Source organism: Manacus candei, unplaced genomic scaffold, assembly GCF_025592945.1.
Source record: "Manacus candei isolate 608988 ecotype Guabito, Panama unplaced genomic scaffold, ASM2559294v1 h1tg000084l, whole genome shotgun sequence".
NCBI classification, from domain to species: Eukaryota; Metazoa; Chordata; class Aves; order Passeriformes; family Pipridae; genus Manacus; species Manacus candei.
Window position 1 is genome coordinate 210,900 of NW_026138132.1, and position 20,104 is coordinate 231,003.

At 52.7% G+C, this 20,104-nt stretch overlaps 4 protein-coding genes and 1 non-coding gene across 9 annotated transcripts in view; 1 reads left to right on the top strand and 4 right to left on the bottom strand.

Annotated features, from left to right (window-relative positions):
- Positions 1-5: 5 nt before the first annotated feature.
- TIA1 (TIA1 cytotoxic granule associated RNA binding protein) lies at positions 6-13,426 on the bottom strand. 5 transcript variants are annotated; one of them, XM_051812099.1, is made up of 12 exons: positions 13,257-13,426; positions 9,362-9,458; positions 8,842-8,940; positions 7,931-7,985; positions 6,690-6,777; positions 3,660-3,735; positions 3,233-3,341; positions 2,625-2,720; positions 2,460-2,544; positions 1,832-1,955; positions 1,445-1,584; positions 6-1,231 (listed from the first exon to the last, which is right to left on the bottom strand). In XM_051812099.1, exons 1-12 carry the CDS (start codon positions 13,280-13,282, stop codon positions 1,111-1,113), a joined length of 1,116 nt encoding a protein of 371 aa, XP_051668059.1. In that variant the 5' UTR covers positions 13,283-13,426; the 3' UTR covers positions 6-1,110. The 5 variants fall into 5 exon arrangements, with proteins under 5 accessions (XP_051668059.1, XP_051668060.1, XP_051668063.1 ...); XM_051812100.1 differs by lacking the exon at positions 13,257-13,426 and having other exon boundaries at positions 8,842-8,936; positions 9,362-9,452; XM_051812103.1 differs by lacking the exons at positions 6,690-6,777; positions 7,931-7,985; positions 8,842-8,940; positions 9,362-9,458; positions 13,257-13,426 and adding exons at positions 4,202-4,263; positions 6,026-6,093.
- Positions 9,392-20,104, bottom strand: part of AP3M2 (adaptor related protein complex 3 subunit mu 2) — a 79,786-nt gene continuing 69,073 nt past the window's right edge. The window contains exon 9 of the transcript XR_007908417.1: positions 9,392-9,401. The gene's annotated coding sequence lies outside the window, so the exon portion shown is untranslated. The remainder of the gene's footprint in view (positions 9,402-20,104) is intronic.
- On the bottom strand, positions 13,884-13,954 carry TRNAG-CCC (transfer RNA glycine (anticodon CCC)). The gene has a single exon. It is a non-coding gene; the product is annotated as a tRNA-Gly (tRNA).
- Positions 14,017-18,329, top strand: PCYOX1 (prenylcysteine oxidase 1). The gene is made up of 6 exons (XM_051812097.1): positions 14,017-14,153; positions 14,379-14,585; positions 15,332-15,506; positions 15,842-16,053; positions 16,245-16,397; positions 16,780-18,329. The coding sequence occupies exons 1-6, from the start codon at positions 14,069-14,071 to the stop codon at positions 17,436-17,438; spliced, it is 1,491 nt and encodes a 496-aa protein (XP_051668057.1). The 5' UTR covers positions 14,017-14,068; the 3' UTR covers positions 17,439-18,329.
- SNRPG (small nuclear ribonucleoprotein polypeptide G) lies at positions 18,387-19,741 on the bottom strand. Its single transcript, XM_051812110.1, has 4 exons — positions 19,641-19,741; positions 19,369-19,391; positions 18,706-18,830; positions 18,387-18,553 (listed from the first exon to the last, which is right to left on the bottom strand). The coding sequence occupies exons 1-4, from the start codon at positions 19,670-19,672 to the stop codon at positions 18,503-18,505; spliced, it is 231 nt and encodes a 76-aa protein (XP_051668070.1). The 5' UTR covers positions 19,673-19,741; the 3' UTR covers positions 18,387-18,502.

Here is a 20,104-nt window from a genome sequence, read left to right on the forward strand (position 1 = left end):
GCACACAAGCTTCAGGGTTTTTTTAATTTTTCCTTTTTTTTTTTTTTTTTTTTTTAAATTTTTTCCTTTTTTTTTTCCATTTTTGTGGGTTTGTGTTTTTTTTTTTTTAAAGGCTGGGCAAGAGGTAGGATTAAAAAAAGGGTGTTTTTGGCCTCTGATAGATCAGGTTTGGGAGCTCTTCTCACCTTCACTCCCTTGTAAAACACACCTGGGATATCGAGGGAATTTTACACAATTTATTAAAAACTTTATATTCCAAGAGATATTTGATATCCACAAAAAAATAAGGGAAAAAAAGAAGATTTGAGGCATAAAATCACATCAAAAAGACTCCATGTCCTACCTTTAAATAAGGAAAAGTACAAAAGTGGCCAAAAGTTGTGCAAAATTCTTCAATTTGCTCAAATATTTTACAGGAAAATGTAGAAATCAGTAAAAAAAAAAAAATCAAAGTAACAACCCTGGAGGGATTTGTCACGTTTTAGCAACAGGAATTTTGCTGTCCCAGGGTGGGAATCTTGGCTCACGTGGGGAGATGGGTGTTGTCACACCCCTTTTTTTCCCCCCATCGTAAGGCAAAACCGACCCTGAAAAACACACTGAGATCCACAAAAAATGATGTAAACGAGTAATTTATCCTCAAAAAAAAAACCCTCCTGGTGGAAGAAAAACCAGAGGGTTTTTCCAAGAGGCTGCTTAAAAACAGGGTGTGAGGCTGAAGATGTGGCAGCTCCAGGATTCCCACACTTTTGGCTTATTTTGGGGGGTTTTACAGCTGTTTATGGTGTATTTTTCCATCGGCTCCGAGGGAAAACCTCCCCAAAAATACAAAAACAAGGATGACTTGTGCAATTCCTGCCCCAATTCTGAGCTAAGGCAGCGAAGTCCCTGCATTTGTGTTTCTAAAAAACATTGAATTTAAGAAACACATCAAAAGGAGGAAAAAACAACCAAGGCAGAAGGCGGCGATCCAGCATCTGGGTGTGGGGGGGAAAGGGGGGATTCTGTTAAAATTGAAAGGGTGGGGGCGATTTTTCCATGATTCCAACCCCTCGGATTGTGGCTCTGGTAATAAATACCCGGGTGGGGGGTGCTGGGGGGTCCCTGCGCTCAGGGGGTCTCGAAGCCCACGCGGAAGCCGGGCTGGGGGGGCACCACGGCGCCGTTCTGGCCCTGGGGGGGCTGCACTCCATAGTTGGGGCCCATCCAGGCTGCTGCCGACTGGGTCTGGCTGTGGGGGGAGAGAAGAATCCCTTAGGAATGTGGGGGGGATAAGGGAAGGGGGGTTTGATGAGGAACTGGGGCACTGAGGGGGGTGGGGGAGTTGTTCTCCACCCGTCCCAAGTGCCATGTCCTGGAGTGGAACAGCTTTGAGGGGGTTGTAGGGTCACAAAGCCATTTCCCAAGGGGATAAAAAGGAGATTAAAGGACCCCCCGAACTCACCTGAATCCCTGCTGGTTCCAGGCCTGGCCGTACACGCCATAGGTGGGCACCTGCCACCCGTTGGGCACGTACTGCCCGAGCTGGGCCCCGCCGTACCACTGCCCCCACTGCCCGTAGGGAGGGGGGTAACTCAGCTGGTTCTGTGGGAAGAGCCAGGGTAGGAATCAGGGAATGACACCTTCCACCAGGCCAGGCTGCTCCAACCTGGCCTTGGACACTGCCAGGGATACAGGCTCCCCCCTCCTGTCAGGAAGTTGCAGAGAGGGAGAAGGTCCCCTCCGAGCCTCCTTTTCTCCAGGCTGAGCCCCCCCAGCTCATTTACATTTTCCAGCCCCTTAAGGAATTCCCAGCAGACACTAAGGAACTTCCCAGAGGAGCAGCCCTGACCTGCTGCACGGGGCTGACCATGTCAGGGGTCTCCTTGCCCCAGTAGCACTTGACGACGTGGCCCTCGATGGTGGTGCCGTTGACGGACACGATGGCGTGCGCTGCACTCTCGTGGGAACTGAACCTGCCGGGATCAAGGTGGGACAACACGAGCCACTCACTCAGGGAATAACAGCTGGGATAACCCCCAAGGTCCTCGCTAGCCCTGGATGGGTTTGGGGCCTCAGAACCAGCTGGAACTGCCCCTGTCCCACCCCAGCAGGTGGCAGGACGTTAGGTCACGGGTGACAAAGGGCTGGGGCTGCTCTTCCTGTCCCCATGCTGTGATTCTCCCTAAATAAACTGGAAAATCCAGCAAGGAGAGCAGTCAATTTATGATGTTTTCTGCTATATGGAGCTTCATCAATAAAGGGATGGTGGTTTTGGAAAGACTCAAAGTGCTTCAGTAACTCCTCTGAGATGACACAACAGACCAAGGTCCTGTACGGTTCCAGCTGTTTTCTGGGGTTTTTCCTGCGTGTTACAGCCCATAACCCCTCCTCAGAGCAGAGGGAGCTGCTGCAGGGTGGGCTCTGCAGCCTGGCAAACTCCCACCCGGGCAGACCCACCATGCCCTCGGCCCACCTACCGCACGAAGGAGTATCCTTTATCCGGGAACACTCGGATCTCCAGGATCTGCCCAAAGGGGGAGAAGGTCTGGCGCATCAGCTGCTCTGGAGCAGGAAGGACAGGCAGCGGCGTGAGGAACCCGCAGGGGCACAGGAACAGGGGGCACAGGGGGAACCCCACGTACCTGTGAGGCCCGAGGTAACCCCCCCACAGTACACGGTGCAGTTGCTGGGGCTGGACTGGGTGACCACGTCGTCGTAGGACAGTTGTTTGGTGTTTGCTGGGAGAGATTGGACAGGGATTTTCAGTGGATCCGACAGGAATGGTGGGGGAATTATAATTATAATCCTGACTGGCAAAAGGTGTTGAGCACAACCTGCAAACACCCCACTGAGAATCTCTGCGGAGAGACTTAAGAGCGCCTTCTAGTGACTAAAGGGGCTTCCAGAGAGCTGGAGAGGGGCTTGGGACAAGGGATGGAGGGACAGGAAAAGGGGGGAATGGCTTCCCACTGCCAGAGAGCAGGGTTAGATGGGATACTGGGAAGGAATTCCTGGCTGTGAGGGTGGTGAGGGGCTGAGAATGGAATTCCCAGAGCAGCTGTGGCTGCCCCTGTATCCCTGGCACTGTCCAAGGCCAGGCTGGATGGGGCTTGGAGCAACCTGGGCTAGTGGGAGGTGTCCCTGCCCATGGCAGGGGGTGGAATGGGATGGCTCTGAGGCCCCTCCGCCCCAACCCACTCCATGATTCCCTGACTCGGGAGGCTGGCAGGGCACCCAGCTGAGCACCTACACTCATAGGTGCTCTTTGGAGCCGGAGGTTTCCTCGTGGCCCAGTTGGTGCGGATTTGCCGTCCCCCGAGCCACTGCCCCCCCATCTGCTGGATCGCGTTCTCTGCGTCCTGTGGGGAGAGGAGACAACAAAACCCTCTGTCAGCAACTCCTCCCCTGCGAGAGAGCCAAGGGAGTGACATCACCGTGCTCCTGACTGACAAAGCCCTGGCAGTGTCCAAGGCCAGGCAGGACGGGGCTGGGAGCAACCTAGTCCAGTGGAAGGTGTCTCTGCCCATGGCAGGGGGTGGCACTGGATGGGCTTTAAGGTCCCTTCCAACCCAAACCATTGTGGGATTCTGTGATTTATATGGGTTTATAAATATAGACAGAAGCTTCTCCCCATGACAGGCAGGGAAACCAAAGCTGGAGAGAGGAAGGGATCTTACCCACTTATTGAAGAAGGACACGAAGCCATATCCCTTGGACTTCCCTGTCGCCATGTCCTTGACCACCCGTGCGTCCCTACAAAGCACAAACAAGAGCCAGTTCAGCCCCTTCCAGTGCAGCCCCTCCTCGAGTCCCTGAGTCATTTTCCTCTCTCACCTCCACTAATCCTCAGCTCTTCACTGCACCAGCAACACACTCAAAGCAAAAGGCTCCTTGTCTACACAGAACTTTACTAAGGCTTTGCCAGGTAGCAGCAAAATTAAAACTTAATTGTGTAAACATGTAAATCAATGGCTTCTCTAACAAATGTCTGCACTCTACAGCTGGCTCCTGCTTCAAAACACTCTCACAGACTGTTAAGGCACAAAGCATGGTCAAAGCAGCTATTCCAGATGGCTTAAGGCTGACATGAGCTGAATGGCTCTCTTGAACCACGCCATTTTTAAACTTTTATTTATTTGCCAACACATTCTACATACTCATTCCAAATATTAAATAGAAAAAAAATAAAAAAAAAGAAGATAGCAATTAAAAGGCATACGTCGCCTGTTAACTGAATTCTTTAATTCTTGGGTCGTTACCCCCTGTTTGGACTGTGGGCAGCTGTAAATTTTGAGAGATTGATATTTCAGAAATTAGTGAAGAAAACACTGCAATATTCATATCTTTACAAACTACACATTACACAGCATTGGTACAACAGAGATTGGAACTACGAAATATATATAAAAAAGAGGGAAAAAAATGAATAAAATTGATAAAAATAAATAAGAAAACTACAACGTTTGTCCACTGTGAACTGTAGCTTGTGGTTAGCCATGGAATTCTGTCCATTCTTCAGGGACACTCTGCAAAATAACCAGAGCCCTATTATTTGGGATTGAGTTAGGAAGAGAACCCAGCTACCAGAGCTAAACCCACTGGAGGATACAGCAGCAGTTGGGGGCCCAGCCAGCCCAGGGTGAGGTGTCCTCATCCCAGGCCACCCTCTCCTCCCTCCCACCACGGACAGGCAGGAAAAGAAACAGAAACAGCAGCAAAACCACTCAGGAAGTCATGCAATTTAGGGTTGGAGAAGTCAGAGGGGGCAGGGGAAAAACAGTGTTAATGTGGGCAAAAGAGAAGCCACAATGGAGAGAAAGTTTGTTAAGGCCTGGAGTTCGTAAGCCTAATTAAGTTTAATTATGGCACCCACAGCATGACAGTGTCAGTGGTGCCTAATGAAAATCCCTCTCCCAAAGCTACAGCAGGAATATTTGTCCTTTCCTCTCTGTTAGACCCTCTCCCACTTCCCCTTTTTTTTCTTTCCTAGGTCAGAACTTGGATCAAACATTACAAATTGCCAGAGAAAAGCCACTTTGGGAAGCTGAGTCTAGAGAGGGAGTGAGGGAAAAACTCATCTCTACTTACCCTCAACTGAAAACTTGGGAACAAAGACTTGAGAACAAGTGAAAACATGCACAGAGCAAGTGAAAAAGGAACCACAATGAAACGGTGTTTGTTTAAAAAAAGCCAGATGCAAAGAATTACCCAATTTCTTTCTGAGCTAATCATGCAGTACTTCAACCTCGGTGTCATTAATGAAAAAAAGCTCAGTTTGGCACCAGTAAAGATTAAAATAAAAAGAAATCAATCAGGAAATATTCCATTAGCAGCACAATTCCACAGGCTGGTCACTGATAAAGAACAGGTAAAGTCAGGTCACTTCATTCAATCACTTGTTTTTCCAGGTTAAACTTAAATAAGAAGAAAATCTGGGTCATTCTGAGTTTGGAAAAAGAGTTCAAAAAAGTCATTAAGGGGATAATTCTGCTTTTTTGGGGAAAAAACTGAGTTTCAGCTTGGATGGTCAGTTTGAGCCAAGGCAAACCACAAGTGTTCCGTGTGTCAGCAGCACAAGCACCACTCCCCATCACCACCATCACACAGGGATAGCTCTCCCAGGGAAAACACTCTTCCAGGAAAGATGGGACAACAGGCCTGGCCTCAGATTCAGGGGTAGGAGGGAGCTTAGGGGGTTATTTATGGAATGTGTGTCCACTGAGCTGTCACCTCTGATACCCAGGCAGGGGGAAACTCTCTCTCGCTGCCCGCTCCTGCCTCCTTCTCCCATCATTCCAGCCTATCCCTTCCATCCAGCACACCTGGCCAGAGGATGAGAGCATGAACTGCCTCCTTGGAGCCCTCCCTCTGCACTCCCTGCTGACCATTAGCTGCAGTCAGGCATTGGGGATGTCTGAAGCAAGACCACACACAGATAAATTTTAAACCTTCTAATAAAAGGAAATCAAGCTGGCATTAAAAGAGGAATAAACTGGACTCTTGAGGGGTAAAAAAAAAATAAAACAACAAAAAACAAACTTACTTCAATTAAATGCTTCACTACCCAACACTCCAAAGCACTCTATGTTCTTACATCACCATCAAGAAACTCCAATGTCCAGTACAGACAACACTACAAGGAAAATTAATGGTTTACGTTTGGAGGATGGAATGAAGGAACTGCTCCTCTCTCTGCTACACCCTGAGTAGGACAGACTGGCAGGGAGGGCTGGGACCATCCCTGCCCCGCTGGGACCAGCTCAGCTCCCTGACCCATCTGTGGGGCCCTGGGTCAAGGGCTGACGCTGCCCCAGTGCCCCAGCGAGCCTTGTGCTCAAAAAAGGTTCATTTTGTGGGAAATGGGGATTAACTCCATAAAAAACATTGGCTATGAGTGGCTGGCACCCCAAAAATCCAGAGTGCAAACTGGGCTGAGAGGGCCAGGGAAATGCACACCCCGGGTTGAAGAGTCTGGATTTTCCAGTGTTGCTTTGCCAAATGAGGCAAGGAGGATAAAGCCAAAGCAAGCTGGACACAACTGTTCCAGGAAAGCAGAACAAACTGGGATAAAGGATTCGGGTGAGAGGCTGCTGTGTGACCAGAGGAGTGTGTGTCCCTGCCCTGCACAGTGTTACTTACTCACACACAAAGCTGCCTCCACTTGGGAGAGAGAACTTGGAGATTATGTGCCCTAAGAAAGGACTTACGATATTCTTCCAAAGGGGGCAAAGGCTGCTTTGATGTCTTCAGTCGTGATCTCTGGACTGAGGTCTCCCACAAAGACATGGAAATGGTCTTTTGGGAAAAAGAGAAAGAAGCACTTAATGGTTGAACAACTCTGTACAGAGTAAAAAAAAATAAAAATTAAGAAAACCTTTATTAAAACTCCAGCTATTATTAAAAATACATTATTAAATACAACAAAAATACCTAATAAATACCACCAAAAAAATTAATAATCAATTAATATTCAAACATCTTCTACATGAAAACCAGAGTTTGCTGTGGAACAGAATTCACTGCTGTTCTCTGCGCTTGGCAGTGCTACAAGTCAGTGATTTGAAGGACACTGCAGCCACTTTTGTATCTTGAATTTTACCAACTGCTTTTAAGACCTGCCAGTATTTACTGTACAAATCTGAAACTACTTACTTAATGTGTCCAGATTACACAAAAATTTTTCTCTTCCTATGCCAGCATTAAGCTGTGACACAGAATTATGGAATCATGGAATGGTTCCTTAAAAACACCCAGTCCCATGCCCTGCCACAGACACCTTCCACTCTCCCAGGCTGCTCCAAGCCCTGTCCAACCGGGCCTTGGACATTTCCAGGGGTGGGGCAGCTTTAGCTCCTCTGGATGTGGCAGGAGATCACTTGCTCCTTGAAGTCCCATAAGCTGGAATGCTTCAAGAAACGCAGGAGGGATTTGGATCCTACCCACAATGTCTGGATTAACACTGCAGGTCATAAAGGACAGACCAAAACAACCCAACTTAACAGTTTGCCATGAAAGGAGGAAAGGAGGAAAAGCAGTCCTGAATCTAAGAAGTTTTCCACCACAATCACCGTGTCCCCCAGATCTGTGCTACAGCAGATACCAAACTCCAGTCAACTCAGATGCTGCCGTGGTTTACCCTCACCAGCCTACAGGAATTCCAAGGGAAGCCTTTCCATAAAAAATAAATGGAGAACAAAAAAAAAACCCCAAACACAGTTTCAGGTGGTTGGTGAAGACCCTGGAGATATTTCCACTTATGTTTAAGAAGACACAGTTACCTTGTGAACGCTGTGCTGGCAATGGAACTACCTGATGGCAAAGATCAGATTTCTTCAGTTTATTAAGACAAAGACATTAATTAGGACTACAATAAAAACATTCCCACAAAGCATCATTTGATGTATTTATGTTTAAGAACTTGTACAACTCAGGCATAAGTGGTACTTACTGCTGGTGTCCTTCTTCTGGCTGCTGGGGGTGGTGGCCCAGTTCACTTTGACCTCCTGCAAATGGAAGATCATTAGATCCTGGAGCTCAGAACTGAGCTCAAGACACCTCCAGCACTTAATTCTGACCCTACAGAGCTCCCCATGGGCAAGGCTGGGGTGAAAGGTCAAGTTTAACACATATTTCTAGGGAGAGGGCTTGTTCTTAAGATTATTCTGAGGGTTGGAGCAGCTCTGCCACGGAGACAGGCTGGAAAAGCTGGGGGTGTCCAGCCTGGAGAAGAGAAGGCTCTGTGGAGACCTCAGAGCCCCTTCCAGTGCCTAAAGGGGTTCCAAGAGCTGGAGAGGGACTTTGGACCACGGGGAATGACTTCCAAATATCTTACAGGGAAGTGTCAAGAGGATGGGGACAGACTCTCTTCAGTGGTGCCCAGTGACAGGATAAGAGGCAACGGGCATGAACTGAAACGTGGGAATTTCCACCTGAATATGAGGAAAATACGATGGAAAACTTTCCTTTGAGGGTGACAGAGCCCTGGAACAGGCTGTGGAATCTCCTTCTCTGGAGACATTAAACCCCTGCCTAGACAACACCCTGTGTAACCTGCTCTGGGTAAACCTGCCTTGGCAGAGGGGCTGGGTGGGATCACCTCCAGAGGTCCCTTCCAACCCCAACCACTCTGGAATTCTGTGGGTGTTCCTCCCTCCCAGCTCCACATTCCCACCTCCCTCTGCCTTCTTCCTACAACAGTCTGAGCGTCTCTCCCCAGTCGTGTTCCGTTACAATCTCTGTCCCAACGAAGTGTCTGACAGCTCCAGAGTGTCTCCAGTGGAACTGTGCCCCTGGATCCGTCCCCCCAGCCCGGGGCCAGCCTGCTGTCCCGCTCACTCACCCGCAGCCAGGGCAGCTTACCTTACCCATTATCTTCCTGCCGTTCATGGCCGCCAGCGCGGCGGCTGCGTGCCGGTGCTCGTAGAACTCCACGAAGCAGTAGGGATCGTTTCCAGCTGTCTGAGACAACAGGCAAACCCAGGGTCAGGGACGCAAACCTCCTCAGGCTGCACTCGGCTGCTCTGCTCAGCTCCTGACTCCTCACCCCTCAGCATCCCCAGTGGACAGGCTTTTTCATTGCACAGGGATTACATTCAGGGACTGACAAAGCTCTGCCTTACAAAGTTGAAATTATGGCAGAGAATTTTTAAAATCGCATTTACAACCCCCCCACGGTTTAAGCTGTTCACTCCCCCTTGCCATGTCCACCCATCCTTAAATTCACACCAGGCACAAGGCAGGAATGATGCCAAAAGCACACAGCAGCACCTCCAGGCTTATTACACCCTTTAACTGGTCGTGCCCTTTTCCAGGGGAATTCCCAGACACACAGGTACGGCCTGGAGCCATGAGGAACACGGCAGTCAGTGCAGGCTCTTACATCCATGATCATCTTGCAGTTTTTGCACGGTCCGATCTGGCTGAACAGCTGGAGGATCAGAGCCTCGGTCACGTCCCTGGACAGGTTCCCCACGTACCTGAGGATCAAACACAGCACAGACACGGGTGTTGGTCACACTGGGAGCTGCAGAGGGCTCTGGGCAAGGGACTGCAGGGACAGGAAAAGGGGGAGAGCTTCCCCCTGACAGAGGGCAGGGTTAGATGGAATACTGGGAAGGAATCCTTCCCTGGGAGGGTGGGGAGGGGCTGGAATGGAATTCCCAGAGAAGCTGGGGCTGCCCATCCCTGGAAGTGTCCAAGGCCAGGCTGGACAGGGCTTGGAGCAACCTGGGAGAGTGGAAGGTGTCCCTGCCCCTGGGATGAGCAGGGATGGCTTTAAGGTCCCTTCCAACCCAACCATTCTATGATTCTATTATTTATTCATATTTATTTGAACTTATTTGGGTTTGTATGGGATGTTTGGAGAGGAAGAGTCAGTCCAACGGGGCAGCTTGGTCTAGTGGAATGTGTTCCTGCCCACGAAAGGGGGGTGAGATAAATTGGATTATCTTTAAGGTCCCTCCCAACTCAAATAACTCCATGACCCTGTAACTCTATGAACTCAACCCACCAAACTGATTTCCACGCACAGAAATGGCAGTTCTGGTATCTGTACAACATCATCATTCCCCAGGCACCATTTCCCAGCTGCCCCAACAGCTCAGGCTGGTGTTTGTCAAGGTTGTTACACAACATTTGGTCCGTTTCTTTCAAAGGCCTCAGGTTTTGGAAGCATCAGATCTGTGTGAGACCACAGGCCAACGTGCTTGAGTGCACAAACACAACCCCAACCCCTGCTCCCATCTGGGATTTTGGCTTTCTCAGACCCCCATGAACCACAGGTGGGTGTTTTTGTTGTTGTTGTCAAGCCCAAGTCACGAGATTTTTATAAAAAGCACAGCGAGAAACCTCAGCCCCCGAGGTGTGGCAGCAGCTTCCCGCAAAGGAATGTTCTGTGGGTAACCTCTGCCACGGGAATCCTGGACAAATCCCACCACCAACACCACCTGGCTGCACCTGCAACCCCCCCACCTGCTGCCAGGAGGTGTAAAGGTGTTGTAAGAAAACAACCAGGCAGCAACAACAGGGGCTGCTCGTGCTCCTGGTGTTGACACAAGGCCAGGAACCTGCCAGAGGGATGAGCTCCAATATTTGGTTAGGCAGATATTGTGGGAAGGAGACACAGAGCCTGTTTTGCTGCCAGAAGTGATAAATACAGGAGCCCTGTGTTAATAATTTGGACAACTATTTCAGGGAGGAGTCAGGAGTGTATTTTAAAATCCCCAGACAGACCTTCACAGCCATCATCTTGCTCTGAGTAATTCCTGCACTTCTGACAAGTTTCCTTAAGCCCTAAAACCTTCAAAAAAGGAGGGATTGGTGCACTTCATTAAGGTAATTAACCAGGACATTATCCCCCACATCAAGTTCAACCAAGAGTCAGAATCACAGAATCATTTACTTGAGAAAGACCTCATGAAGTCCAGCCTTTGACAGATCATCACCTTGTCAACCGGACCAGAACCAGAAAGGCCTCTTTTTTCCTCCCCCTTTTTTTTTCAATATTGTCATCCTTTGGATAATGCATAAACTGAGCCTCATGTGACCTTCTGGGTCCAAATTAATTAATTTGTGACTGAGAGTTCCCCAAACAGGGTGCCCACACCCCGACCTCTGCACTCACAGGAGGAGATCTCAGTCCTGTCTCTTCCTGCACCTTTCCCATCCTTCTCTTTCCTGCTAATTGGAAGAGAATCCAATTAATGAGTTGGTTGGTGACTCTCTGCAGATGAAGGACTGCATTTTCCAACTTTATTCACTGTGTGTGGCTTCTTGAGAAGTAAAACCCAACCACTGCCAGCACTTCTTTCAGACACACAAACTGAATTGGGACACGTATTCCACAAGCATCCCCGGACTTCCATGGAAAACACAAACAAGAGGACTTAGTCACTTCAAACCCATCTCGTAACCACTCTGCAGATCTGCAATCTGCTGGTGAAGAGTGGTTTTCAAGGAAGGGAGAACAAGCTGCCTCTCCAGGAAATCATTTACATAAAAGGAATAACAGCTCCTAAAGGATCTACACCCCCTCACAGAAACGGGTTATGTGGAAATGGCAAAACCAAGGTGTTACTTCCAATAACGTCTGGAATCTATTCCAGAAAAATGTCTGAAATGTGCTAAAGGAAGGAAAGGAACAGGGACAGGGGTGCAGAGGGCTTTGGAGGCCCCTCATGATGTCACACAACTGAGGGAGCCCCAAAATCTACACCCAGGTGGGGTTTCTGGAGCAGAAATCCTACAGAAATCCTCGTGTAGACATGGATTTAACATGCACTTTGGCCCCCCAGCTGCAAAGATCACCTTAAGCTGCACTTTCTGCCTTCAACTGCTCGTTCTAAACGTGCCCTGTGACACCCAGCTCATGACAATCCCCTGTGTGATTTGAGAAAGTCACTGGGAGGTGCCGTAGGAATCCCATCCAGGGTGTTGCTCAGTCCTCAGCTGTGCTCAGAACCCGGCCGTGTTTAAGGTCGGACTCAATGATCCCGGAGATCTTTTTCACCCTCAGTAATTCCATGTCTGTGCCACAAGCTGCACGTGCTCCAGGACAGGGACCTCATTCCCTCGGGAACACACCGAGACCACCAGGCTCCACACAGCCATTGGGATGGGGGGGGGAACATCTTCCTAAATAAACACAAAACACGCCAACAGGTCTGACCATGTTTGCTGATGCCAAGAATAGCTCCCAAAATGTGGGAAGACAACGGGATTGGAGGAGCAGACAGAGTGGTCACTGCCGTGAGGCACCTCAAGGGCTTGTTTTCCTGCGGTCACTCAGCCAAGTTGTTTCTCAAGCCCTGGGGAGGTGCAGCAATCCAAGGGCACAATGTTCCCTCGCCTTGGAATGATTCCCTCTCCCTCCTGCCTTTGCTCCTGCACTGGAGAATGAAGCTGGTAGAGGTCAGATGGGAAGACTGGAGGCTGATTTCCCTGATCTACACGAGGGATACCACCCCAGGTAACACCTGCCTGGGAAAAGGAGGGAAACACACAGCTCAGGTGTGCACAGGAGCTCTGGAAAACAGCACCAGGGGTGCACAGGAACTGTCCCATGCCTGGAAAAGTGTCAGGTGTCCACAGCACCACCACCTTTTCCTAATACCCAATGTACACCTCCTCCGACACAGCTTCATAATTAGTTCTTTGGAAGTAACAGGCTCAAGGCGTGCTTTGAACACTGGGGCAAACAATGGATTCATGGGCACCTCCTGGGTACTTCCTTGGAGCTGCTGATCATGGCACTGGGGCTCCAGCTGTTTCCCAGGGCAGTGCCCACATTCCCTGGGAGCTGGTGGTGCCACATGCTCCAGAGATAGTAAAATCCAGCCAGACGCTCACAAAATGCACATGGAGCATGTAGGATGATAGGATCGTCATCATGGAACGGTCTGGGGTGGAAGGGACCTTGATCATCCAGTTCCGTCCCCTGCCACGTGCTAGGATGGACTGGGGAGGGCGGACACATCTTCCAGACCCCCTTTTCCTCCAGAAGTGAGCTGGAGGCCCGGGATAACACCCGGATCGCGGGGCAGGACGGCGGTGACCAGCACTGGGAACCGGGAAGGGGCAGGAACACCGCAGGGGGCGCCGGGTACCCCTTAGCCCCAGGCGGGGGTCGCTCCCCCAGCACTGCGGGCAGCTGAGGGCCCGCGGCGGAGCCCCAGTGGCGCCGCCGGTGCCTGAGGGGCCCCTCCGTGAGGCGACCCCGGGCCGCCCCTCCCCGCGGAGCCGGGAACAATAGGCGGTCTCGCCCCCTCCCCACTCACAGGGTCTTGGGCATTTCATCCTCCATGGCGCCGCCGCCGCCCACCCCGGCTCTTCCCGCCCGCCGGGGCGGCCCCGTGAGCCCTGGGCAGCCCGGGCAGCCCGAGCGGCGCCGGCCCCGCCGGCGGACGGTCCCGCGGCAGCTCCTCGCAAGATGGCGGCGGGCGGGTGGGCTGAGGGGGCGGGGGGGGGCGGTGGAGGGGCGGGAACGCGCGTGCGCGGAGAGAGCGCGGGAACGGAGCGGGAGCGCGCGCCCCGCCCGCTGCCAATCTGCGCGTGCGCGACAGGGAACGGCGGGGATGATTAAAAATAGGGGGGTTAAAATGAAGGGATTGAAAAGTAAAGGAATTGAAATATAGGAAGGAGTTAAAAGTGAAGTAGTTAAAAGTAAAGGGGTTAAAAGTGGGGTGAAAAGGGACATCAGGTCGCTGGGAACGGGGGTATCAGGGTGGAGGGTGGGAAAAGAAAAACGAAGGCGTTAAATAAAGGAATTAAAAGTGAAGAAATTTAAAATGAAGAAGTTAAAAATAAAAGAATTAAAAGAATTTAATTGAAAGTAAAGGAATTCAGACTGAAGAGAGTACAAGTGTTTCGGTTAAGAATGAAAGGTCGAGGGACTAAAATCTCAGTGCGCCGCCCGGGAATCGAACCCGGGTCGCAAGAATGGGAATCTTGCATGATACCACTACACCAGCGGCGCGGCTGATATAACTTCCCCTCCCGGCTCCTCATCATCCCAGCGGCTTCCGGCCCTGCGCCGGCTCCCGGCCCGCCCCTCGCCCTTCGGCCGCGTCCTGCGCCCGGGCCCGGCGCCATGCACGGCCTGTGCCCGCTCCTGCTGCTCCTCGCCGCGCTCTGCCCGCCCGCCCGCGGCCGCCGCGATGCGCCCGCCAGGATCGGTGCGGCCGGGGAGGGACAGGGGGTGAGGGGAGCGTGAGGGGATGTGAAGGAGGGGCCTGTGAGGGGATCGGGGGGGAGTGTGAAGGGGGTGTCCGTGGGGGGATCTGTGAGGGGCAGGGGGTGTGAGGGGATCTGTGAGGAGGGTGAGAAGGCGGGTTGTGAGGGGATCTGTGAAGGCCGGGGGCTGTGAGGGACCCGCGGAGGTGACCGGCCCCGTTCCCCAGCCGTGGTGGGCGGCGGGATCGGCGGCTCGGCCGCCGCGTATTTCCTGCGGCAGAAGTTCGGCCCGGGCGTGCGGCTGGACGTGCTGGAGAAGGCGGCGGTGGGCGGCCGGCTGGCCACGCTGGACGTCGAGGGGGCCGCCTACGAGGCCGGGGGGTCCATCATCCACCCCCTCAACCTGCACATGAAGCACTTTGTCAAGGAATTGGGTGAGTGGGGGTCTCCAGTCACAGTGTCCTCCAGCCCCAAAATCATCCCCCTGGCATGCTCTGGATCCCACTCTGCTGGGGGACATCCCTCTAAAGAACAGGTCTTGGTTGCCCTCCTTTCTTCCCCAGTAGCCCATCCATATCCTTCCCTAGAGCCTTCCTTCCTTTCCCAAATAGCCTTCCATATTCTTCCTCAGTTGTCCCCCCTCTTTCTTCTTTTCCCAATATCCCCCACATATCCTTCCCCAGCAGTCCTCCTCCTTTTCCCAAATCCCCCTCATGTCCTTCCCCAGCAGTCCCCGTTTCTTCCTCAATAGCCTCCCATATCCTTCCCAAGAGCCCTCCTTCCTTTCTCAAATAGCCCTTCATATCCTTCCCTAATGGTCCCCCTTCTTTCCCCAATATCCCCTCCATGTCTTTCCCCAGTAGCCCCCCCATATCTTCTCCCTATAGCCCCTGTGGTACCCCAGCCCCCCTCCAGGCAAAGGAAACCCACATCCCAATGGAAATGGGACACCCCCTTCCCATGAGTGACCCATTAATGCCTTAATAAAGGTCCAAAAGTCACCTCAGATCACTCCCTGGCTCCTTGTCAAGAGCTAATTCCCCTTTCCATCCCTTGGGAATAATCCAGTCTCGTCACTCACCCTTATCAACGCAAAGCCAGGTTGTCTCAGGAAGGTAAAATCAAGGTGTAAGAGCTCTTCCTTTCCCTAAATTAATGTTTTCCACCCCTTTTCCTGAAGGCCTCTCAGCCGCCCCAGTCCCGGGCAGCCTCGCTGGCGTTTACAACGGGGAGGAGTTTGTGTTTGAGGAGAGCAGCTGGTACATCATCAACCTCCTCAAGCAGCTCTGGCACTATGGGCTCAACCCCCTGCGCATGTCCATGTGGGTGGAGGACATCCTGGACAAGTTCATGAGGTATGGTAGAGGGGAAAAGTGCGAAAAAGATGGAAAAACCATCTCAGGGACACTTTCCACTATCCCAGGTTGCTCCAAGCCCCGTCCAACCTGGCCTTGGACACTTCCAGGCATGGGGCAGCCACAGCTTTTCTGGGCAACCTGTGCCAGGGCCTCACCACCCTCATCATAAAAAAATTCCTTATACCCAACCTAAACCTCCCCTCTTTGTCCTGTCCCTCCAGGCCCTTGTCCTGCTGCTCCCATGAAGGGCTGGGAGCTACATCATGAGATGCCCAACAGCTTCCCAGAGCCACAGAAATAATTAATAATGAACTCCTTGTCTCCAATTAAAGGATCTATCGCTACCAGATGCACGACTACGCCTTCAGCAGCAATGAGCAGCTGGTGCACGCCCTGGGAGGGGACGACTTCATGCGGATGCTGAACCAGAGCATCGACGAGGCCCTGCAGAGAGCGGGGTTCTCCCAGAAATTCATCAACGAGGTCATCTGTCCGGTCATGAGGGTTAACTATGGGCAAGGAGTCAACATCAATGCCTTTGTAGGTGAGTGTTTTGGAGGTCAGTCTCCCATCCTGGCTGTCCCAGGGACCTCATGCTCTTCACAGGTGTTGGGATTCCTGCTCCCTGGACTCCAAGCTGAGCCTCAAAGGGATATTTATCCCCCCTAATTCTCTGCTTTGCCTTTCCAGTGCTTCCCTACACAATGACACCAAATGATAGTGGTTTCCTTGCAGGCGCTGTTTCTCTGGCCGGGGTGCAGTCAGGTCTTTGGTCTGTGAAAGGGGGGAACAAACTCGTCTGCCCCGGCCTCCTCTATGCCTCCAAGGCTGATGTTATCCCTGGAACAGTTGTGTCCATAGAGCCAAAAATCAGACCCAGGCCCAGTGGTGAGTTGGGGTGGATTTCCCTCAGTGGGGAGGGGAATGGCAACACTGGAGACCACCCTCAGCCCCATGGCTGCAGCTCCTTGGGCTTTCAGGATGAAAATTCTTCCCTGGGAGGGTGGGGAGGGGCTGGGATGGAATTCCCAGAGAAGCTGTGGCTGCCCCATCCCTGGAAGTGTCCAAGGCCAGGTTGGACGGGGCTTGGAGCAAACTGGGATAGTGGAAAGTGTCTCTGCCCACGTCAGGGGGTGGGACTGGATGGGCTTTAAGATCCCTGTCAACCCAAACCATTCCATGATTCCATGTAAACAGGACACAAAACCCAAATGGGAAAAATGGGATTCCCTCCCGTCAGGAGGTGGGATAACCGAGCTGTTCTCTGCAGGGGATCCCGTGAAGCTGTACCAGGTCATCTACAACACGTCCTCGGGGCTGACAGGGGACACGTACGACATGGTCATCATCGCTGCTCCGCTGGGCCGCAGCATGGCCAACATCACCTTCAAGAACTTCGACCCTCCCGTCCCGGAATTCCCTAATCCCTACCACCAGACTGTCACCACCCTGGTGCACGGGCGGTTAAACACCTCTTTCTTTGGCTACCAGGACCCACAGGCCTTTCATTTGAGCGGCATCTTCACCACGGAGAACCCCAAGCTGTTCATCAACAGCCTGGGGGTGGTGCACCCCGTGGGGGACGCCACTGGGGACGGGAAGCTACCGTTGGAATCAGCCATCTGGAAGATATTTTCCAACGAAGTGCTCACCAAGGAGCAGCTCGCCCTGCTCTTCTCCTCGTACGACTCGGTCAAGGTGAAGCCGTGGTTGGCGTATCCCCAGTACAGCCCTCCCGAGAAATGCCCCCCCATCATCCTGCACGACCACGTGTACTACCTGAACGGGCTGGAGCGGGCGGCCAGCGCCATGGAGATGTGTGCCATCGCCGCCAGGAACGCCGCCCTCCTCGCCTTCCACCGCTGGCACGGCCACTCCGACAGGATCGACCAGGAGGGCCTGCACGAGAAGCTCAAAACGGAGCTCTGACCCCCGGGGAGGGGGGGCCCTGGGGCTCATTAACACTAACGAACAGCAACTCCCTGCTGAGCCCACCCAGGGTGTTCTGTAGAATTGTGGGATAGGTTTGGAAAAGGCTTTTAAGATCATCGAGTCCAATGTCTGACACCACCACCACCATGGGAAAGACCTTCAAGAGCATCAAGTCCAACACCACCACCACGGTCACCACTAATTATGCCACATCCACGTGGTTTCTGAACGCTTCCAGGGCTGAACAACCCCTTCCATGAAGAAAATTTTCCTCATATCCAACCTAAACCTCCCACGGTGCAACTTGAGGCCATTTGGCCAACCCAAGAGGGGGCAGGACAGGGGTGAAGTGGCACAGGAGGCATTCCCAAGCGAGCCAGGACGTTTTCCTCAAGCAAATGCCTTTTCCTCAAACTCCTCCAGCTATCCCTGTCTGAGATTAGAGAAGTCATTCAAAGTGCCACATTGACCCCAAAAGTTCCCTCCCAGCTCAGGATCACTGTGAAGCCCTGCTGATATCCCTATCCCTATTCTGATAACCCTGTGATATCCCTTCTCCAGCTTGGAATATCCACTCCTTGACTGTCCATCTCTCTGCCTCAGCTACTTTCCGAAGTGTCTACCAAGTAATTATTCCTCAGGGTGGAAACTGGGGTTTAATTAGCTTCCCAAACTGCTTATGGGAGGGGAACTTGTGTGCTGCGAGCTGCCAAAATGGGTGGGAAAGAAGGAAAACCACAAATATCCATCGCTGTATCGGGGTGTGAAGGAGTTAATAAGGAATTTCACGGCCTGACCGTTTTTTAAGGTCATGAAATAACATGAATAACACCAGAAGTAGCACAAATTTAACACCCTCTTCAATAAATTCAGCCTCCTTTAAAGTTTTCCTGAGATTGGGAGTGGAATTAACACCCAGCTGGCAAAAAATGATGTAAGGATGAGTTATGTCAACCATTACAAAATTTATTTTAAAACAAAACAAAATAGTTGTATCCTTGTGGGCATCATCCTGGGGGAGGGAACAGCACCGGTGGGTCGGGATTTGGGTTCTTCCAGAGTTATACTCGTTCCAAAGCTTCCAGCATGATGATGCTGTTCCCTCGGATCACCTGGAAGGGGAAAGTTGAGAGTGCAGCAGGATGGAGACAGCATCCAAAGCTTTGTAAAGGCCAGGCTGACACATCCCACCCCTGTCCCTTGCTGTGCCCACGCCGGCCATGTCTGTGCCCCCCAGTCCGTCCCAGTGCCCCCGTGCACTCACCACCATGCCGATGTTGTTCTGCTGCCCGCCCGGCGCCATCTCCACGCACTCGTCGATGACCAGGTTCATGAAGGGGTCGAAGCCCCTCAGGATCCCCTGCACGTGTCTGCCCCCGTTCAGCTTCACTGCAGGGAACCCAGGGGGGTTAGGGAAGGGCAAACCCCAAAACGGGAGGGATTCACCCCAAAACGTCAGCTCGGGAGGGGCAGTTCACGTGTGGGGGGGGTGTTAATGGGGAGGGTTTAGTGCAGCCCGTTGAGGGGGTGAGGGGAGAAAAAGGGAGTTTTAAATTAATATTATACTTAAATTTTTGGATTAGGTCTTAATGGGTTGTAACTTCAATGGATTTCAATTTAAATTAGTGGATTGTGAAGCCTGAAATTAGGCAGGGCCTGCTCCAGGGGGTCTGGTCTGTGCTGGGCAGGACCCCCCTCCCTGGGCACTGTGAGGGGGTCCCCAAAATCAGTGGCCGTGCGGGGGACCGGCGTGGGTGGAGGGCCCTGATACCAGGGGCCATGAGAGGGAGCGAGGCCGGGGGGAGTTCCCGGGCACTGTGAGCGGCAGAGGGGCCGGGGGGGGTCCCCAAAACGGCATCGCGGGGGGAGCGGGGGGCGGCAGGGGTCCCGTTCCCCCCGCGGGGGCGGGATCAGCCACGGGACTCACATGACAGCTTCTTGTCCATGAACCTGCAACGAAACGGCGGCCGGGTCAGCACCGGCGGGGGGGAAACGGGGCGAGAGACCCCCCTGCACCCTCCACCCTCCACCGCCGCCATCACACCGGGGCGACCACCCCGCCGCCGCCATGACAGCGCGGTGCACGCCGGAACAGCGGCAAGCGGCGGCCCCCGCGCTTCCCCTCGGCCCCCTCAGCCCCCTCGCCCCCAGACCCGGTCCCCGGCCCGGTCCCACTCCCGGTGCCGCCCCCGGACCCACTTTTTCAGCTCCGGCGGGTGCGCTTTGCTCATGGCGCCCTCAGCTCGTCCCTGCCGCGCGCTGGCTCTGACGTCACCGCGCCTCGACGTCACTGCGGCCCGCCAGCCAATGGCAGCCCGCGGCGCCGCTACCGCACTGATTCGAGTAGCGGCGCGGTGGGTTGGGGGGGAGCGGGACGTGCGAGGCTTTACGGGAGGTACGGTACGGCCGCCATGGGGTGTGCGGGTGTGAACACGTGTGAGCACGTGTGTGTGTGTGTGTGAGAACATGTGTGTGTGTGAGAAGACGTGTGTGTGTGTGAGAACACGTGTGTGAGAACATGTGTGTATGTGAGAACATGTGTGTGTGAGAACACGCGTGTGAATGAATGTGTGTGCGCGCATGTGTGTGAGGTGAGTGCACGTGTGCACATGTTGTGTGCATGTGTGTAGGAGGTGTGTAGAGGGTGTGTGCGCATGTGTGTA